This window comes from Theropithecus gelada, unplaced genomic scaffold (genome assembly GCF_003255815.1).
Source record: "Theropithecus gelada isolate Dixy unplaced genomic scaffold, Tgel_1.0 HiC_scaffold_15884, whole genome shotgun sequence".
NCBI lineage: Eukaryota > Metazoa > Chordata > Mammalia > Primates > Cercopithecidae > Theropithecus > Theropithecus gelada.
The window spans coordinates 2,835,614-2,857,160 of record NW_020257641.1 but is presented as its reverse complement, the minus strand read 5'-3'; the positions used below and the strand labels follow the sequence as shown (position 1 = coordinate 2,857,160).

At 43.1% G+C, this 21,547-nt stretch overlaps 1 protein-coding gene across 1 annotated transcript in view; it reads right to left on the bottom strand.

Moving 5' to 3' along the window:
* The window catches only part of LOC112617144 (band 4.1-like protein 5), a 173,364-nt gene extending 160,106 nt beyond the window's left edge, over positions 1 to 13,258 (bottom strand). Inside the window, exons 1-2 of the mRNA XM_025373879.1 lie at positions 13,128 to 13,258; positions 7,270 to 7,457 (exon numbers count right to left, since the gene is read on the bottom strand). Coding sequence (XP_025229664.1) covers positions 7,270 to 7,449 — 180 coding nt within the window. The 5' untranslated portion in view covers positions 7,450 to 7,457; positions 13,128 to 13,258. The remainder of the gene's footprint in view (positions 1 to 7,269; positions 7,458 to 13,127) is intronic.
* Positions 13,259 to 21,547: the final 8,289 nt, after the last annotated feature.

Sequence of the window (21,547 nt, the reverse complement as noted above, 5' to 3'; positions counted from 1 at the left end):
CTTATTTGATGGTCTCCTTTGAAAGCTAAATGAAAAAGTTTTCATTTTGATGAAGTCCAATTTATTTACTTTTTCTTCAGTTGCTCATGCTTTTTAGGTCATATATAAGAAAGTGGTGCCAGGCTGGGCGCAGTGGCTCACGCCTGTAATCCAAACACTTTGGGAAGCCAAGGCGGGCGGATCACTTGAGGTTAGGAGTTCAAGACTAGCCTGGCAAACATGGTGAAACCCCATCTCTACTAAAAATACAAAAAATTAGCCAGGTGTGGTGGCAGGCACCTGTAATCCCAGCTACTCAGGAGGCTGAGGCAGGAGACTTGTTTGAACCCAGGAGGCAGAGATTGCAGTAAGCTGAGATCGCGTCATTGCATCCCAGCCTGGGCAAAAGAGTAAGACTCCGTATCAGAAAAAAAAAAAGAAAGTGGTGCCAAATCCAAGATCCAAAGATTCACTCCTAAATGTCTGAGGTGATGGATATCTCATGTACCCTGACTTGATCATTTATACACTATATACATGTACCAAAATAGCACTATGTACTCCCAAAGTATGTACAGCTACGATATATCAATGAAAAATACAAAAATTACGCCTATTTTTTTCTAAGGATTTATAGTTTTAGCTCATACTTTTACACAGTGAGAGCCCAACTTCATTCTTTGGCATATGGCAATCCCACCTCCCCAAGTACCATTTGTTAAAAAGACTGTTCTTTCCCCCATTAAATGGTCTTGGCATCTTTGTCAAAAATCACCTGACCCATGACTGTATGGGTTTATTCCTGGGTTCTCTATTCTGTTCCACAGACCTATGTGTCTATCCTTGTGCCAGTAGCACACCAACTTATTGTTGCTTTGTAGTCAGTCTTAGAATTGGAAGTATGTGTCCTCCTAATTATTGTTTTTCAATATTGTTCTAGCTATTAAGAGTTCCTTACAATATCTTAAGAATTTTAGAATCAGCTTGTAAATTTCTACAACCAGGTCAGCTGGAATTCTCATGGGGACTGCACTGAATGCATAAATCAATGTGAGGTGTACTGCCATCCTACCAACCTTAAGTCTTCAAATTCAAGAACATGGGATGGTTTTCATGTATTTAAAAGTATAACTATACACGGTCTTATATAATTTAAAGCCTTTAGCATCTATATCAGTAAAATAGGATATAAAAATTGTTATCTATTACCCTTAAAGGTAAATGGGCTAAACACCCCAATTAAAAGACACAGACTGGCAAACTGGATAGAGTCAAGACCCATCAGTGTGCTGTATTCAGGAGAACCATCTCACCTGCAAAGACACACACAGGTTCAAAATAAAGGGATGAAGGAACATTTACCAAGCAAATGGAAAGCAAGAAAACAAAAAGAATCAAATAGACACAATGAAAAATAATAAACAGAATTTCACCACTGATCCCACAGAAACAGAAACTACCATCAGAGAATACTATGAACACCTCTACACAAATCAACTACAAAATCTAGAAGAAATGGATAAATTCCTGAACACATACATCCTCCCAAGACAAAACCAGGAAGAAGTCAAATCCCTGAATAGACCAACAACAAGTTCTGAAATCGAGGCAGCAATTAATTGCCTACCAATCAAAAAAACCCCAGGACCAGATGGATTTACAGCCAAATTCTACCAGAGGCACAAAGAGGAGCTGGTACCATTCCTTCTGAAGCTATTCCAAATAACAGAAAAGGAGGGACACCTCCCTAACTCATTTTATAAGGCCAGCATTATCCTGATACCAAAACTTGGCAGAGATACAACAAAAAAAGAAAATTTCAGGCCAATATCCCTGATGAACATCAATGCAAAAATCCTCAATAAAATACTAGCAAACTGATCCAGCAGCACATCAAAAACCTCATCCACCATGATCAAGTCGGCCTCATACCTGGGATGCAAGGCTGGTTCAACATACGCAAATCCATAAACGTAATCCATCCTAAACCGAATCAATGACAAAAACCATATGATTGGCCGGGTGCGGTGGCTCACGCCTGTAATCCCAGCACTTTGGGTGGCCGAGGCGGGCAAATCACGAGGTCAGGAGATTGAGACCATCCTGGCTAACACAGTGAAACCCCATCTCTACTAAAAATACAAAAACAAAATTAGCCGGGTGTGGTGGCAGGCACCTGTAGTCCCAGCTACTCAGGAGGCTGAGGCAGGAGAATGGCGTGAACCCAGGAGGCGGAGCTTGTGGTGAGCTAGGATTGCGCCACTGCACTCCAGCCTGGGTGACAGAGCAAGACTCCGTCTCAAAAAAACAAAAAACAAAACAAAACTACATGATTATCTTAACAGATGCAGAAAAGGCCTTCGACAAAGTTCAACACACCTTCATGCTGAAAACAATAAACTAGGTATTGATGGAACGTATCTCAAAATAATTTAAGAGCTTTTTATGACAAACCCACAGCCAATATTATACTGGATGGGCAAAAACTGGAAGCATTCCCTTTGAAAACTGGCACCAGACAAGGATGCCCTCTCTCACCACTCCTATTCAACATAGTATTGGAAGTTCTGGCCAGGGCAATGGGCAAGAGAAAGAAATAAAGGATATTCAAATAGGAATAGAGGAAGTAAAATTGTCTGTTTGCAGATGACATGATTACAACTCACAAGAGATATGAAGGACCTCTTCAAGGAGAACTACAAACCACTGCTCAAGGAAATAAGAGAGGACACAAACAAATGTTAAAATATTCCATGCTCATGGATAGGAATAATCAATATCGTGAAAATGGCAATATTGCCCACAGTAATTTATATATTCAATGCTATCCCCATCAAACTACCACTGACTTTCTTCACAGAATTAGAAAAAAACTACTTTAAATTTCATATGGAACCAAAAAAGAGCCCATATAGCCAAGACAATCCTAAGCAAAAGAACAAAGCTGGAAGCATCACGCTACCTAACTTCAAACTATACTACAAGGCTACAGTAACCAAAACAGCATGGTACTGGTACCAAAACAGATATACAGACCAATGGAAAAGAACAGAGGCCCCAGAAATAATGCCACAGATCTACAACCATCTGATCTTTGACAAACCTGACAAAAACAAGCAATGGGGAAAGGATTCCCTATTTAATGAATGGTATTGGGAAAACTGGCTAGTCATATGCAGAAAACTAAAACTGGACCCCCCTCCTTAACATCTTATACAAAAATTAACTCAAGATGGATTAAAGACTTAAACGTAAAACCTAAAACCATAAAAACCCTAGAAGAAAACTTAGGCAATACCATTCAGGACATAGGCATGGGCAAAGACTTCATGACTAAAACACCAAAAGCAATGGCCACAAAAGCCAAAACTGACAAATGGGATCTAATTAAACTAAAGAGCTTCTGCACAGCAAAAGAAAATATCATCAGAGTGAACAGGCAACCTACAGAATGGGAGAAAGATTTTGCAATCTATCCATCTGACAAAGGGCTAATATCCAGAATCTACAAGGAACTTAAATTTACAAGAAAAAAACAAACAACTCCACCAAAAAGTGGGTGAAGCATATGAACAGACACTTCTCAAAAGAAAGCATTTATGTAGCCAACAAACATATGAAAAAAGGCTCATCATCACTGGTCATTAGAGAAATGCAAATCAAAACCACAATCAGATACCATGTCACGTCACTTAGAATGGCCATCAATAAAAAAAGTCAGGAAACAACAGACGCTGGAGAGGATGTGGAGAAACAGGAATGCTTTTACACTGTTGGTGGGAGTGTAAATTAGTTCAACCATTGTGGAAGACAGTGTGGCGATTCCTCAAGGATCTAGAACCAGAAATATCTTTTGACCCAGCAATCCCATTACTGGGTGTATATCCCAAAGAATTATAAATCATTCTACTGTAAAGACACATGCACAACGTATGTTTACTGCAGCACTATTCACAATAGCAAAGACTTGGAACCAACCCAAATGCCCATCAATAATAGACTGGATAAAAATGTGGCACATAAACCCCACGGAATACTATGCAGCCATAAAAAGGATGAGTTCACGTCCTTTTCAGGGACATAGATGAAGCTGGAAACCATCATTCTCAGCAAACTAACACAGGAACAGAAAACCAAACACCACGTGTTCTCACTCATAAGTGGGAGTTGAACAATGAGAACACACAGACACAGGGAGGGGAACATCATGCACTGAGGCCTGTCGGGGGTTAGAGGGTTAGGGGAGGGATAGCATTAGGAGAAATACCTAATGTAGATGACGGGTTGATGAGTGCAGCAAACCACCATGGCATGTGTATACCTATGTAACAAACCTGCACATTCTGCACATGTATCCCAGAACTTAAAATATAATTTTTAGAAAAGGAAAAAAATTATCTATTGGTTAATTGGCCAAACATTTCCTAATTTAAAACTTAGAAGGATTTTACGTTATAAGTGATTTACTAATACTAAGCTCTTAAACAAGTTTACTGTGGTATTTTCAAAGAAAAAGCTTAAAAATTAGATAGAAATTTCTACCTGATTCCTTTGTCATTCAATGAAAGGCCTTCTCACTCTATTTTTTTTTTTTTTTTAGATGGTTAGCTATAATCACTAGTGACCCTTATCCTAATGGGAAATGAGTATGTGCTTCATCCAATTTCTAAAATCAATTCTAAATCTTCCAGAATCACAGCAGACTGGTTGAGAAAATAAATCTGAAAAGGGGAAATCATTTTTTCTTTTTTAGAAATTATTATTCTTCTGGCCTATTTTTTCCTTTAGCGACAACTTAGTAAAACAGGCCAATGACCGCTTTATATCCATGCATGTACCTAGAGTTAGGTTAATAAGTATGATTTCACCTACAGAACTGGAAAGACAGTTGTTCCTTTTTTTTGAGACGGAGTCTTGCACTGTTGCCCAGGCTGGAGTGCAGTGGTGCGAATTCGGCTCACTGCAACCTCTGCCTCCCGGGTTCAAGCAATTCTCCTGCCTCAGCCTCCCAAGTAGCTGGGATTACAGGCACCCGCCACTACGCCCAGTTATTCTGTATTTTTAGTAGAGACGGGGTTTCACTATGTTGGCCAGGCTGGTCTCAAACTCCTGACCTCGTGATCCGCCCGCCTCGGCCTCCCAAAGTGCTGGGATTACACGCATAAGCCACTGCACCTGCCGATAACTCCTCTTGTTTCACAAAACGTCCAATCTATAACTCCAGCTGTTTCACTACAATTGTCCCCATGAGAGACCAGTTAGCTTATATACTTGATCAAGCATCACATACACCCAGCTAAGCATACAAAGTTTAGGAAACCATTCCAGATCAGTAACTAGCCATTTGTTCACTACTTTAAAATCTAGTGTTGTTTCTCCTCCATACTGCACTGCCTTTTTAAAAAGTTTTTTTTTTTGTTTGTTTTTTTTTGTTTTACAAATTCTACTCTCCTACTATCAGCTTATCCATCAACAACGCTGAGACTTCATACTTCAAACATTAGGTAATAAGAAACTTCTTTCCAGTCTCTTACACAGCAATCTCAGGCTTTTCACCACATATTTAATGATATTTTAATGAAATAGTACACAAAACTCTTAAGATTCTTATCAAATAAGAAATGAGTCCGAAAACTATCCTCACAAAATAGCTCATGTTGGAATGTCTGATAAACCCTCAAGAAGTACTTACAGGAAGAAAATTCAGATGCTTTCAAGTTGTCCAGAATCAAAAACCCTAAAAATATACATTCTTATCGACAAAGATAACAAATACACGTAATGATGACTTCAAAACACTTCAAGAAATCCTGACTCTTTAATTTTATACTTTAACATTTTAAAATGTATAATGTACATATCTAATACATTCCAAATTATTAAGATAATCAGAACATCCATTTAAACTCTCCAACTCCTTATACTCTCAGTTGGTGAGTTTAAGGCCTTCCTGAGCTTATTCAATTATGTATTACAGCAGCATGTAGATTATTTTGCCCAAAGAGACGTTTGTTTTTTTTTTTTTGAGACGGAGTCTCGCTCTGTCGCCCAGGCTGGAGTGCAGTGGCCGGATCTCAGCTCACTGCAAGCTCCGCCTCCCGAGTTCACGCCATTCTCCTGCCTCAGCCTCCTGAGTACCTGGGACTACAGGCGCCCGCCACCTCACCCGGCTGGTTTTTTTGTATTTTTAGTAGAGACGGGGTTTCACCGTGTTAGCCAGGATGGTCTCGATCTCCCGACCTCATGATCCGCCCGTCTTGGCCCCCCAAAGTGCTGGGATTACAGGCTTGAGCCACCACGCCCGGCCCCAAAGAGACTTTTTTAATTGAATTTTGGGTAAATGAAGGTGTACTAAAAAGTTTGTTGGGAGGAAAGACATCAAGGAACATCCTACGAAGCTCACATCAAATGACATAATTTACGGTAAGTCTTTGAATGCAGAACAAAGACGTGAGAAAGATACTTGGTATTAGTAAGCAGCTCAGAAAAATATTCAACTGCCCAAAACCAAAAAGGTAATCTTTTCTTCCCCTCCTCCACCCAAAAAGGTCTGTAAAAAAATAAGCTAACCCCTTTCAAACATGTCGGATTGTTTCACACGGAGTTATGATTATGCATTTCTGCAAAAAAAAAACAAAAACACCTATCCAAAATGCAAATATAATTACAACAGGCTGTCTTGAGATAAAGACTACAATGTAAGAAAAACCTACAATGCAAAATACTTCGGGAGCAAAGAGAAAGACAGTCAGAGCTGAGGGGTATGAAGAAAGTCCTTCTTCTCACTTCACCTAATTAATGTCTGCAAGTAAACCAAATTGTGGGGAAATACTTATTTTGAAGAAAGTAAGGAGAGTTTTAAAAAATACAGAAGTGCACAGAAAACTAAAAGTCTTACAGTACACATGTAAGTGTTGTTATTCTCAAAGAGTCACAATGTTTTTATAATTGTTCAACAAGGATTGTGAGAAATCCACTAGACTACATTACGTGCTGCCATCACAAAGAACACACATAAACACACACAAAACGGACTCATGCCAATAACGGCTCTATCATCTAAATGTTTCAGGTAATTGCCACTAATTCCAAAGAGAAATACCATCCATCCAAGTACTTTTGGTCTACAGTTATCTGATCCGTGTACCCGAATGTTACAGTGCCTGATCTATATTAACCCATAGTACCTTTACCGATTACGATCCAGAAGTTATCAATACAAAGCTTTTAAACAAACAAACAAAGACAGTAATCGCAAACAGAATTTGGAGCTCGGCAAGACCTACTTACTGGCAAGTCCACACTAACATCAGTACCATCCAGAAGGGACACCCGACACGTGATGATGGACTTAGAATCTCCAGCTGCAGGAATATGTGTGGCTGCGCGCTGTGCTTCTCGGAGTCGTTCCTTTTCCGCATGTTTACGCATAGACCGACGCCCCAGTGTTCTACGGAAGAAACTCAGCATTTTTGTCACTATAAAAGCAGAGAGAAAAAGATGGCATCAGCAAAAAAATGAGATTCTCCACAACTTGCAGTCAGTGAAATGGCATTATTTAGTCAAGTCCTGTGCACATTAGTAGAAATGCTACTAAAAAGGCCTCCTGGGCTGGGTGCAGTGACTCACGCCTGCAATCCCAACGTTTTGGGAGGCCCAGGCAGCAGGACTATTAGAGTCCAGGAGTTCAAGACCAGCCTGGGCAACACAGTGAGACCTAATCACTACTAAAACTAAAATTACCCAAGTGTGGTGGTGCATACCTGTGGCCCCAGCTACTTGAGGGGCTATGAGGCAGAAGGATCACTTGACCCCAGGCAGTGAAAGCTGCAGTGAGCTGGGATTGCACCACTGCATTCTAGCTCGGGCAACAGAGCAAGACCCTGTCTCAAAAAATCAGTAAATAAAACAAAAAATAAAAAGGTCTCCTGGTCAAGTAAATCTGATAAAAATCATTAAAACTGGCTACTTTTAATAAATATTTCAAGAGATATTATACATGATAAATAGACACAATTTTTGTCAATTAAAAAGTTAATTAATTTAAAAAGCTGGTTACTTTAATTCAAAGTTTTAAAAGACTTGTATGTATAAGACATAGCCACGGTTTGTTTGGAGCTTTCTAAATTTACTGGACCATTTTATGAGGAACTGATTAGGCAGGAGAAGGCAAACACTCATGAAGTTCATCAGGTCTTCTAAAAAGATAAATTATATGTACAACATCTTGTATATCCTAAGATGATGTCAGACACTAAGGTATCCTTTGATGATCATAAAAATCTTGAGAAGTGGTTGGGTGTGATGGCTCACGTCTGTAATCCCAGCACTTTGGGAGGCCAAGCCGGGTGGATCACGAGGTCAGGAGATCGAGACCATCCTGGCTAACACGGGGAAACCCCATCTCTACTAAAAATACAAAAAATTAGCCGGGCGCAGTGGTGGGCGCCTACAGTCCCAGCTACACGGGAGGCTGAGGTAGGAGAATGGCATGAATCCAGGAGGCGGAGCTTGCAGTGAGCTGAGATCACGCCAACTGCACTCCAGCCTGGGTGGCAGAGCGAGACTGTCTCAAAAAAAAAAAAAAAAAAAAAAGTCCTGAGAAGTTCCATTTCTTTTCTGAGCATTCATAACAAAAATATAAAAACAATCACCTATTTCAGCTAAAATACAAATATAATTCAAATTTCATAAGTTTTGTCAAATATTCTATTACATACAGATTTTAAATAACTACTTAACATAAATCTTTTTAATGTCAAAGTACTTTAATGCTACTTTTTTCCTTATCTCTATAAAGAACATTAATGTTAATCAAAACAGTTAAAACGGGTTTTAAAACATAGCACACTAAATGGAAACAAAATCAAAGTCACTTTGCTATCCTAATGCGTTTCATTTGCACAACAAAGAGAGTTTAAGTACACATAAGCCAACAAATAAGCCAAAAAGACTATTAATTCCAAACGAAACAAGAAGCTGTGCAGAAAAGTAAATCACAATACACTAGATGACTCAGCTGTTAATGATTTAAATGTCAAACACTAAATATTGAGCAAACAATAACTAACTACAACAGAGAGGAGGTACATAATAAGAGGTAGGGGATACAGATATGAAAAGAGTTAATTCCTCATCATGCGTAACAGCAAGCCAACAGGTCATCACTAAAATTAAAAAATCAAGAACTAGCAGTAAGAGCATTTGATTTAAAATGTGAAAATGATTGCCTTGGGAGAGGGAGCAGAAGAATTCAGAAGAATGCTGTTTTTCAAGAGAAGCCTTCAGATTAAATGACTTTTTCAACTAGATTTATTTATGAACCTGATAAAATCCAATTTTTAAGATACTACCATATTAAAATGTCTATACACCGAAGATTAACCTACATATTTTATACAAGTATACTCTTGTGTAATTAGGTAAACTAATCCCAAGGAGATAACTAAAATTTTAGTTAGGTAACTTTCCAGCGTGCCAAACACTCATATATAATACCTGGTCCCACTCTCTCTCCAGATATTTCTCCCTTTGGAATTTGCTATCCAGTCTCATTTCAGCTGCCTAAGACAGTACTTGTTATCCCAGCTTTCTAAAATCCTGTGTCACAGAATCCCTACATATTCCTTTTAACTCCACCAATATCTCCCAAGAAACATTTTATGATATCCCACCACTGCACTCCAACCTGAGAGTGAGATGCTGTATCAAAAAAAAAAGAGCATGATATGAAAAACTCCTAAAAGATAATTTGAAAGATGTTCATAAAAACGAACACCTTTAACAGTATCCAAGAAAATCCAAATGAAAAAAATAAGATACCGTCTGTCATTTAAAGACTCAAGATAGTGTTAAAAAGAATGTGAGAAAAAATAATCCTCATACATTGGCCTTTTTTGGAGGGAGATTTGCCCATGCTATTAATATTTTTTTTAAATTATTATTATTATTTTTTTTTTGGAGACAGTCTCACTCTTGTTCCCCAGGTTGGAGTGCAATGGCACGATCTTGGCTCACTGCAACCTCTGCCTGCCAGGTTCAAGCGATTCTCCTGCCTTGGCCTCCCGAGGAGCGGGGATTACAGGCACCAGCTACCACGCCCGGCTAATTCTTGTACTTTTAGTAGATACTGGGTTTCACCATGTTGGCCAGGCTGGTCTCAAACTCCTGACCTCAGGTGATCCACCCGCCTCGGCCTCCCAAAGTGCTGGGATTACAGGCGTGAGCCACCTCACTGGGCCAATATTAAAAATTTTAACATGCATACTCCTTACTCAACAGTTCTATTTCTGGAAGGATAACCTAAAGAAAAAAAAAAAATCACACCTGTGCTTTAAGTTGTAGGAACGGGATTTTTCGGGGCATAACTAAGAAAATTTTAAATATGTTCATCAATGTGCAGTTAAACAAGTTATGGTACACAAAATGGCATACAATACAGTTGTTTTATTTTTATTTATGTATTTATTTATTTATTTATTTATTTTTATTTATTTTTTTTTTTGAGATGGAGTCTCGCTCTGCCGCCCAGGCTGGAGTGCAGTGGCCGGATCTCAGCTCACTGCAAGCTCCGCCTCCCGGGTTCACGCCATTCTCCTGCCTCAGCCTCCCGAGTAGCTGGGACTACAGGCGCCCGCCACTGCGCCCGGCTAGTTTTTTGTATTTTTTAGTAGAGACGGGGTTTCACCGTGTTAGCCAGGATGGTCTCGATCTCCTGACCTTGTGATCCGCCCGTCTCGGCCTCCAGACGGTCTCACTCTAGCATCCAAGGCTCACCAGGGCCTTCATCTACCATGCTCAAGGGATTCTCCCACCTAGGGCTACAAGCACATACCACCCCACCCAGCTAATTGTTTTTTAAGCTATTTTTTGTAGAGACAGGGTACTGCTATTTAGCCAGGTTTGTCTCAAACTCCTGGCCTCAGGGAATCCTCCCACCTCAACCTCCCAAAGTGCTGGGATTACAGGCATGAGGCACCAAGCCTAGCCATAATACAGTTGTTTTAAATAAATACTTGACTTAGATATGACAACATTTGTAAGTGAAAAATCAAATCACAGAACACTGAAGAGTTTTATCCTACACTGAGGTGGGATCCATGCACACACACACACAGACGCTAAACAGACACACTCGTAAACCGTTAAGTGAGATTCTCTCTGAAGAGGGACATGTCAGAGGTCACAACGAGAATATATGGCCGGGTACAGTGGCTCACATCTGCAATCCTGGCACTCTGGGAGGCTAAGTCAGGACGACTGTTGGAGGCCAGGAGTTCAAGACCTGCATGGGCAACATAGCAAGACTCCATCTATTTTTTTTTTTAATGGAAAAAACCACAATAATATATGAATGAGTCATTAAAAGTTGTGGGGAATTTTTTTTATGACTGTGAAAAAAGTTTCCTCATACTCACTTTTCCCTTCCCACCTGCACTCTCCCAATTCCACTCTTCATGTCACAGCCACTGGATTCTTGGCAACCACAAATCTGATCCCTATTCTAAAATATTTAATGGCCCTGGTCCTAGATGCAGCTCCTCCTACTTGCCTGACCCATCTGTCAACCTACTCCCTACTGTTGGCTCTGCTCTTGTACTCTTTCTGCTCGGCCCAAGAGCCTTCTTAATTCTGGACCATTTTTCACTAGCTGTTCCACCTTCCTGGAATGCTCTTTTTCCACTTCCCCTCTCTTCCACCCGCTCCCACTTCACTGGACTAACTTCAGACTTATAGTCGAAATGTCTTAGTCTCAGAAAAACAGAATCTCAGACTTGTGAGTCTAAATTCGATGTCCCTTTTAGTCCTCTTAGCCTTTTCTTTATAACAAAAAAATTGTAATTAAGTATCTGTTCAGTATTATTTTTTTACTGGCTACTTCCCCCATTCACACACAAGGACAAAGATTTCGTCTGGCTTGTTCACTGCTTCGGCCCAACAGCTGGCTTAACAACCCGCATATCAGGCACTCAATAAAAAACTCGCCTGACACACTAGAATGACAGTGGAATTTTTGGATGGTAGGTTTATGTGGCTTCCAAAAAACAGCTGTTTCTACTCTAGTTCCTTACTAGAAGGATTTCCTTTGGAATCATAAAACGCAAATTTAAGCAATCCTAACAGAAGTTGGTTAAAAGAAGTATCCAAAACCCAAAAGTTACTCATGAAATATGTATACTCTTACATGACTGATGGCCACAATATGGTAATTGCTTTTTGATAAAGCAATATACAGCAAATGCCATGAAGGTACCACTATATTTTGTCCCAGCAATCCCAATAAAGAAAATGCAAGCGAGTAACTCAACAGCAGTTACGCATATCGCTTTCGAATGAAGTTAGCCTATTTTCCAAAACCTGCACACTATCTTACATGCACAAATAATCCAACAAGGTTAACTAGAGCTCAGCAACAGGTTACGTTAGAAACTGAGTTAATGCAGTTGTGGGTTACATTAGAAATGTACACGGTTATGGGAATTTTCCCCGTAATTCTTTAAAAAATTTTAATACTAGTCTAAAACATTGCCAAACGTTTTAAGACTCGGGTCTCGCTCTTAGGTAGAATTCAAGTAACCACAGAGACAATTAACATTTACACACCAAAGAACCCATCATTAGCACGACAAACGCCTCGGGTGGGGGCGGGGCGGGCGCTTCAGACCTCGTCTTTCCCGGGAACACACCTGCCTCTCCTTTCCCAAGGAGCTGAAATTTTACTCAAATACAAGTCAGCTCGAAAAGTTCACCAAAACCGTGACACAAACTCAGTTCGTTTTTCCCCCTCCCTTGCGACTTTTGTCTCTCCCGCTGGACGGCAGCCCCGCGGACCGGCGAGGGGTGCCCGCGGCCCCAGGAGCGCGTCCGCCCGGCAAACATTAACCCAGCTGCCCCGGGCCCTCCGCTCCGGCCCGTCGCGCGGTATCGACCGAAACTCGGCGGCCCTGCCTCATTGGCCGCCGCCGCCCCTCCCTCCGGCGGGATTAATGCCCTGCCGGCCCGACGAGCCAAGGACCGGCCGCCCTGAGGTCTAGGCGCGGCCCCCGCCCGCCTCCCCGGGGACAAGGCCGCCACCGCAGGCGCGGGCGAGGAGGGGTCCGCTCGGCTAGGAGGGCAGCCGGCTGTACCGCGGCGCCGCCGGGCCTCGCGCTTACCTGAGGGGGGACGGCGCGGCCCCGGCGACCAGAGGGGAGAAGAGCCGAGCAAGGCTGAGGAAGGGGCGACTCCTCGGTAGACGCCGAGAAATGGCGCCCACAGCGAGCCCACCGGCTCTAATCCCCGCAGGACCCCGACCTCCCGCCCGTCCGCCCCTTAAAGCTCCCTCCCAGCTCCGCCCCCAGGGCGGAGCGCTCCGCTCTTAAACGGGCGATGACACCGCCCCGGAAACTGGCTGGCAGGGCGACTGGAGAAAAACCGGCGACGCCGGGCCGGGCCAGGCTGGAACTATCGCCTGCAGCCGGGCGTCCGCGGCTGGTTTAATGGGGCGCTGCCGAAACCCAGCTCTCGCTGCGGCCCTCCGCCCGCGGAGGAGGTGCTCGCCCGCAGACAGACCCCAAGTTAGTCCTATCACGAAGGAGGCTGGTGGAGCTGACTGCTGGATCTTCGTTCAAGAGATTAATTGCTTCGCAAATACTTACTGAGAGCTTGTCATGTATTTCCTCCCTTTTTCTTTTTTGTAGGGATTAAAATACATTTAAATCTCTGCTATTAAAGTAACTTTCACTCTACTGGGGAGAGAAACAGTAAACAAATAGGTGTCAAAGGTGATTAAGTATAAACAAAGAAAAATAGAACTGGGAAAGAGAAATAAAAGATTACTGCTTAACAGACTGTGGTGGTGGCGGGGTACTCTCCAACAAGGTGACATTCAGTCCATTCATTCTACAGGTAATTTATTGAAGTGCCTACTACGGGTTCTGTGTTCTAGACACGAGATACGACAGACAACCAAGACAGGCAAAAATCCTTCCTGGAGTTTATATTATAGCAGGAATATAAACGAGACAGAAAATAAACGAGATAAATTAGTGAAATTAAATACTGCTAGACATTGGTAAATGCTAAAGAGAAAAGTAGAAGTAGGGAATAAGGACAGGGAGTGAGGGTTCGCGATTTTACACAGACAGGAGGTCTCAATAAGAAGGTGGCATTTGGCTGGGCGCGGTGGCTCACGCCTGTAATCCGAACACTTTGGGCGGCCGAGGTGGGCGGATCACGAGGTCAGGAGATCGAGACCAGCCTGGCCAACATTGTGAAACCCTGCCTCTACTAAAAATACAAAAATTAGCCTGGCGTGGTGGCATGGGCCTGTAGTCCCAGCTACTCAGGAGGCTGAGGCAGGAGAGTCGCTTGAACCCGGGAGGCGGAGGTTGCAGTGAGTCCAGATGACGCCACTGCACTCCAGCCTGGTGACAGAGCCAGACTCAGTCTCAAAAAAAAAAAGGAAGGTAGCATTTGAGTGAAGACCTACAAGAAGTGTGGGAGGAACCCTGTGGCTGTCTGGGGAGGACCAAAGGGAAGAGCAAGGGGGCAAAAGGCCCTGCAAGGTCTGTCTGTTGAAGGAAGGCCTTTGTGGCTAGAAGTGAGGAAGCAAGAGGAAGAGAAGGAAGAGGTGACAGTCAGAGAGGAAAGGGGTAAGATGGAGGGCCTTGTGGGCCCTGGCCAGAGCTCTGAGAGAGGTGGGGGAGCCACTGGAAGGTGTTACCTTGAGGACCCTCTGCTGGCTGAAATGAAAACAGATAAATACTCATTGAGCTGCTTCTGGGGATTTGACACTGCCCACTCCTCCACCACCCCAAAACGTAGTAGACAGGCTTGGCAGCTCATCTCTGCCCCATGTGTTGGCTGGGCAGCTCAACAGGTGCTGGAGCTGCCAAGGTGGTTTCACTGGTCTGTGTGGCATCTCTGCTGGGGTGGCTCAAAAGAACTGCTGGATTCTGCCTGGGCTACTCTCCTGCAGGTCCGTTGGTATGGCAAAACGGTGAAAACAGAAACTCCGCGGCCGATGAAGGGCTATGCCCAGCAGTCACAGAGCGTCCCTTCTGCTACCTGTTAATGGTTTAAGCAAATCACAGAGACTCTACCTCTTTGTTTTCTTTAATTATTATTAAAATGGAGAAATTTTTCTTCTCCACCTTTTAAAAGCATCTTTATTGAGATATAATTCACCCACTTAAAGTGTACACTTCCATGGCTTTGGGTATTTTCACAGAGTTGTACAACCACAGTCTAACTGTGGAATATTTTCATCACTCTTCATTAGAGGAGCAGCATGGGTTTTCAGGGATGGGAGGAATTGTTGGTGGTCATCTTGCATCTTTATCTCAATAAAAAAAAGAAATGATGATATGGCAGGGGGAAGCAGCGAAGGTATAGATGAAACAAGAATGGGCCATGAACTGAGGCTGGGTGATGGGGACATTAAACTATTCTATCTAAAATGTTTCACAATAAAGTCCTTTAGACCGAGCATGGTGGCTCATGCCTATAATTCCAGCACTTTGGGAGGCCGAGGCGGGAGGATCACTTGAGGTAGGAGTTCGAGACCAGCCTGGCCAACATGGTAAAACCCCATCTCTACTAAAAATACAAAACCTAGCTGGGTGTGGTGACACATGTTTGTAATCCCAGCTACTCGGGAGGCTGAGGCAGGAGAATCGTTTGAACTTGGGAGGTGGAGGTTGCAGTGAGCTGAGATTGCACCATTGCACTCCAACCTGGGTGACAGAGACTCTGTCTGGAAAAAAAAAAAGTATTTTTAAAAATACCTCCTGGACACCTGTAATCCCAGAACTTTGGAAGGCCAAGGCTCAAGAGTTCTAGCTCAGGAGTTTGAGACTGGCCTGAACAACATGGTGAAAATCATCTCTACTAAAAATACAAAAATTACCCAGGTGCAATGGCCTGCACCTGTAGTCCCAGCTACTCAGGAGGCTGAGGCAGGAGAATCGCATGAATTCAGGAGGCAGAGGTTGCAGTGAGCTGCTATCTCTGCACTGCACTCCAGCCTGAGCAATGGGAGTGAAACTCTGTCAAAAAAAAAAAAAAAAAACCCACCCAGGCCACGTACCCCTGAAAAGCATTCCTTCTTCCCAGGGGTCTGATTAGCCAGTTTGAAAACTACAGGGTCTTCAGTGCCATCTCCTCAGCCTGTACAGGCTGTCTCTCTTTATGTTTACCTGATGTTTACTCATTTGAAAAGTTCGGGTTTATCTGATTACAGATCAGAAATGGAAGCACATTCTGTCAATACTTATAAACATATCTTATTCTCCTAAATTGTCGGAAAGCATACCAGTTTTGAAAAACAGTGTCCTCCTCATCCATCCTGCTCAATCTTTTTTTCTGTCCCCTATCAAAGGTGGAATTGGGGTCGGGCACAGTGGCCCATGCCTGTAATCCCAACACTTTGGGAGGCTGAGGCAGGTAGATCACCTGAGGTCAGCAGTTTGAGACCAGCCTGACCAAAAAGGTGAAACCCTGTCTCTACTAAAAATACAAAAATTATCCAGGAGTGGTGGTGTGTGTCTGTGGTCCCAGCTACTTGGGAGGCTGAAGCAGGAGAATCGCTCGAACCCGGGAGGCAGAGGTTGCAGTGAGCTGAGATCGCACCACTGCATTCTAGCCTGGGTGACAGAGCAAGACTCCATCTCAAAAAAAAAAAAAAAAAAAAAAAAAAGATGGAATTGAAGGAGGCTGTGGATGAGGTTAGAGAAATCCATTGAGAAAGATGGTTATAGGCTAAAGGATATATGAAGACTTGAGGAAAGGAGGATGAAACTTAAGGCGCCCAAGTAATAGAAAATTGTTCATGTTCTAATTATGCAAAATTATTCCTAAAAACAAGTCATCGGCCAGGCGCGGTGGCTCAAGCCTGTAATCCCAGCACTTTGGGAGGCCGAGGCGGGTGGATCACGAGGTCAGGAGATCGAGACCATCCTGGCTAACATGGTGAAACCCCGTCTCTACTAAAAATACAAAAAACTAGCCGGGCGTGGTGGCGGGCGCCTGTAGTCCCAGCTACTCGGAGGCTGAGGCGGGAGAATGGCGTGAACCCGGGAGGTGGAGCTTGCAGTGAGCCGAGATCGCGCCACTGCACTCCAGCCTGGGCGACAGAGCGAGACTCCGTCTCAAAAAAAAAAAAAAAAACAAGTCATCGTCTCCCCAAATCCTCTCTCCCAGACATAGGGGCCCTCTGCAACCCATGTTTTGTAGTAAATTCCCCCAGAAAATTGACTTCTACCAGAGACAGAGAAAGCCTTCTCCTTAAAGATAGCTGTATCAAGGAAAAATGCATTTGGCTGGAAGTAATGGGAAATTTTAACTGTTATTTGAACAAATAAGGAGTTTATTTTTCTCACATAAGTAATCTAAAGGTAGGTGGCTGTTAGTCCTGGTTCTGCTCCTCAACAATGCTGTAAGGATCCTAAACCCCTTTACCATTTCTGCTCTGCCACCCTTAGCATGTTGACTTTGGTTTTCATGCTTCTAGCCTACTGGCCACAAGATGGATGCTTATCTCCAGCTCTCTTGAGTTTCAGGAATAAAAGGGAAGGGGAAAAAGACCTTTACCTGAAGCCTTGTCTTTTAATCAGAGAAGACAGCACCCCCTGTCTCCGGCCAGAACTACACGACCTGCCCTTACTCAGGCCAATTAAAGGCCATAGGGAAAGAGAATACCATGATTGGCTTTGACCAATCAGAATTCACTCTTGGGAGCTGGAGCTCAAGGGCTCTCCTTAACTTTTTGAACAAATCCAAATTCTATTAGCTTCAAAGAGGGGATGTTGCTGAGACAAATAACTGTGGGTAGCTATAGAAGGTGCCTACTGGCCTGGCACGGCGGCTCACACCTGTAATCCCAGCACTTTGGGAGGCCGAGGTGGGCAGATCATGAGGTCAGTAGATCGAGACCATCCTGGCCAACATGGTGAAACCCCATCTCTACTAAAAAAATACAAAAATTAGCTGTGCATGGTGGCGGGTGCCTGTAGTCCCAGCTACTCAGGAGGCTGAGGTAGGAGAATCACTTGAACACCAGAGGTAGAGTTGCAGTGAGCCGAGATTGCGCTACTGCACTCCAGCCTGGCAACAGAGCGAGACTCCGTCTCAAAATTAAAAAAAAAAAAAAAAAAAAAAAAAAAGAAGGTGCCTATCACAACCCACTTCCTGGTGGCATTGTCTTGGCCCATGGAAAGATTTTCTTTTATTGAACTAATATACTGAACGAATACCCTCATTTGAGATTTTCACTTCTATCCTAGGTCCTGGTTTGCTCTCTGGTTCCACACAGAGAGGGGTATATCCAGTTTTGTGAAACTCATATACTGTAATTTGGTGGTGGGGGAAGAGGTCTTTAGTTGAAATAACACAAATGTAAAGATTCAAAATTAGGTACAAGGTCTTGGAAGGGGGCCACACAGTAGCCCTAAAGCTTAAACTAGATTATCTTCACAGTAAATCTACCTCTACCCCTAAGAAAAATCAAAATCTCTCTTTCACATCACAACCCTTTAAATAATTGAAGACACTTGTCCCAAGCCTGCAAAATCTTCTCTTGTTCTGATTTCCAGGCTCTTTGCTTCCTTGGTCAGCCTTCTCTGAACTGGTCCACCCTGGTGAGGCCATTCATTTGCGTCAAAGTATTCTGAACAGATTGGCTTAGAGAGAATTCCAACATGAGAATCAGTTCTCTCGGAGACTGAAGGGGTCCTGCATTCCAAAAGAACAATGATGGCCATGATGATATGGTAGGGAGGAAACAGTGAAGGTACTGGTGAAACAAGAATAGGCCATGAAAAGAAAGAAAGTACCCTCAGAAGACTTGAGTATCGTGAAGAATTTGTTTCTCAAACACTGAATCTAGGAGAGCATTATCTATTCAAAAAACGTGTATGAATAAATTAAATCAACAAACAAAACCAGGCTGGTCGTGGTGGCTCACGTCTGTAATCCCAGCACTTTGGGAGGCCGAGGTGGGCAGATCACGAGGTCAAGAGATCAAGACCATCTGGCCAACATGGTGAAACTCCATCTCTACTAAAAATACAAAAATTAGCCAGGTGTGGTGGTGCGTACCTGTAGTCGCAGCTACTCGAGAGGCTGAGGCAGGAGAATCACTTGAACCCGGGAGGTGGAGGTTGCAGTGAGCGTGAGCCAAGATTACACCACTGTACTCCAGCCGGCAACAGAGCAACACTCAGTCTCAAAACAAAACTAAACAAAATAAAACTAAAACCAGTCATAAGAAACTCGCATGGCCAGGCATGGTGGCTTACATCTGTAATCCCAGCACTTTGAGAGGCCGAGGCAGGCAGATCATCTGAGGTGGGGAGTTCAAGACCAGCCTGACCAACATCGAGAAACTCTTTCTCTACTAAACATACAGCAAAATTAGCCAGGCATGCTGGTGCATGCCTGTAATCCCAGCTACTTGGGAGGCAGAGGCAGGAGAATCGCTTGAACTCAGGAGGTGGAGGTTGCAGTGAGCCGAGATGGCACCATTGCACTCTAGCCTGAGCAACAAGAGCAAAACTTCATCTCAAAAAGAAAAAAAAAGAAACGCCTATAAGAGAGACAACTTTATTAACATATTACAAGGAGCCTAGAGTTTGGTTCGGAAGCTAAAAGGCCCCAAACAACTTTAAGTCCTGTAAAACGAAGATGATGCCAGCTTCCTCACAGAACAGTTATGAGCCTTACACAAAATAAATTATCTATCATGTTTTCAAAATCATGCAATACTACACATGAGACGATGCACATTTTACAGACCTAGGAGCAAAGATAACCTTTGTGCTACAAATGGAAGACTAGGATCTCCTGAAATGGAGCCACAGCCCAAGCCTACTTTCACGTGATTTGGTGGCTCCCTTTACCCAGCTAAATCTTTCCTGAGCCAGAATCGCATGTCTGAAATTCTACCCTTCCCTTCTTTGCAAATATTCCTGGGAGGAGCAAGACCTTAAACTAATTCATACTAAATGATTAGCCACATTGGCTAATTGAAGGACACACTAACCGAATAGGGGAGTCAGGGGTTGGAAGTATGCAGAGAAGAGACCTGGAAGGGTGAGTTGGAGACAAATCATTTCTTTCTCCAAAGCCTCCAGGCTTTCCCCCTACTTTTGGCTACTCAGGGCAAAGGACCAAATGCATCATTTTGTTCAGAATTATCTGGAACAGTGATTTACTTCCTTGGTAGCCTATACTCTTTATACTATTAGGAAGAAAAAAAAATCAGAAAAGCTTGATGGATCCAGGCAAGTTCATGATATTGAGTAATAGAGAGGCAGAAGTGAAACTATTTTACCATTGGTTTTGCCTACTGGTGAAACCATGATGAGACTGAGATTCAGGGGAAGAAAAAGGTAGGAGCCAAAGCTCAGTGCTTCTAGAAGTTAATGTGTATATGGGTCAGTTGTGGATCTTTCTAAAAGGTTTAAGCCTGGGGTGGGGCCTGAGATTCTGCCCTACAAACAAGCTTGCCGTGTGTTGATAGTGGACGTTAGTGGTCTACACACTGAGTAACTTAGTCTTTAGGTGACTGTCCCCATACCTGTGACTACTGCTTGACACCAGGGCAGGGAACGTATTAGGAGACCATATGGTAGAAAGATCAGTGGCGACCACCCGCTACTAACTCATTTGGACAAGGCATCATCTTTCCTGGCATCAGTTTTCTCATCTGTAAAATGAGGTAATTAGACCGGGCGCAGTGGCTCATGACTGTAATTCCAGCACTTTGAGAGGTCCAGGTGGGCAGATCACTTGACATCAGGAGTTCGACACCAGCCTGGCCAACATACCGAAACCCCATCTCTACTACAAACACAAAAAAATTAGCAGGGCATGGTGGCAGGTGCCTGTAGTCCCAGCTACTCGGGAGGCTGAGGCACAAGAATCTCTTGAACCCGAGAAGCCGAGGTTGCAGTGAGCCAAGATCGCATCACGGCACTCCAGCCTGGGTGACTGAGCGAGACTCTGTCTCGAAAATAAAAAATAAAATAAAATGAGGCAATTACAAGAGAAGATTCTAAGATCTCTTCAAGATCTTAAAACTTAGTATTCTAAACCTGTTCCTATACATGAAGACGATTTTATTTAATGTTACATTAATCTCAGATAGAGAAAATCTGGGTTTAGAGATTATTAGAGTTTTGTTAAAAATAACTCAAACCTCAAGTTTCCTTTAAAGAAAGAATTTTCTTATCACACTTTAAATGCCCATTTTCCAAAATTTGTTTGAGAAATATGAGGTGCAGGTTAAAGTTATAACAATACTTTTTCAAACATATAAATTGGTATAGTTCCTTTAAAAATAGTTTCTCGGCCGGGTGTGGTGGCTCAAGCCTGTAATCCCAGCACTTTGGGAGGCCGAGACGGGCGGATCACGAGGTCAGGAGATCGAGACCATCCTGGCTAACACTGTGAAACCCCATCTCTACTAAAAAATACAAAAAGAAAACAAAACAAAAAACTAGCCGGGCGAGGTGGCGGGCACCTGTAGTCCCAGCTAGTCGGGAGGCTGAGGCAGGAGAATGGTGTAAACCCGGGTGGTGGAGCTTGC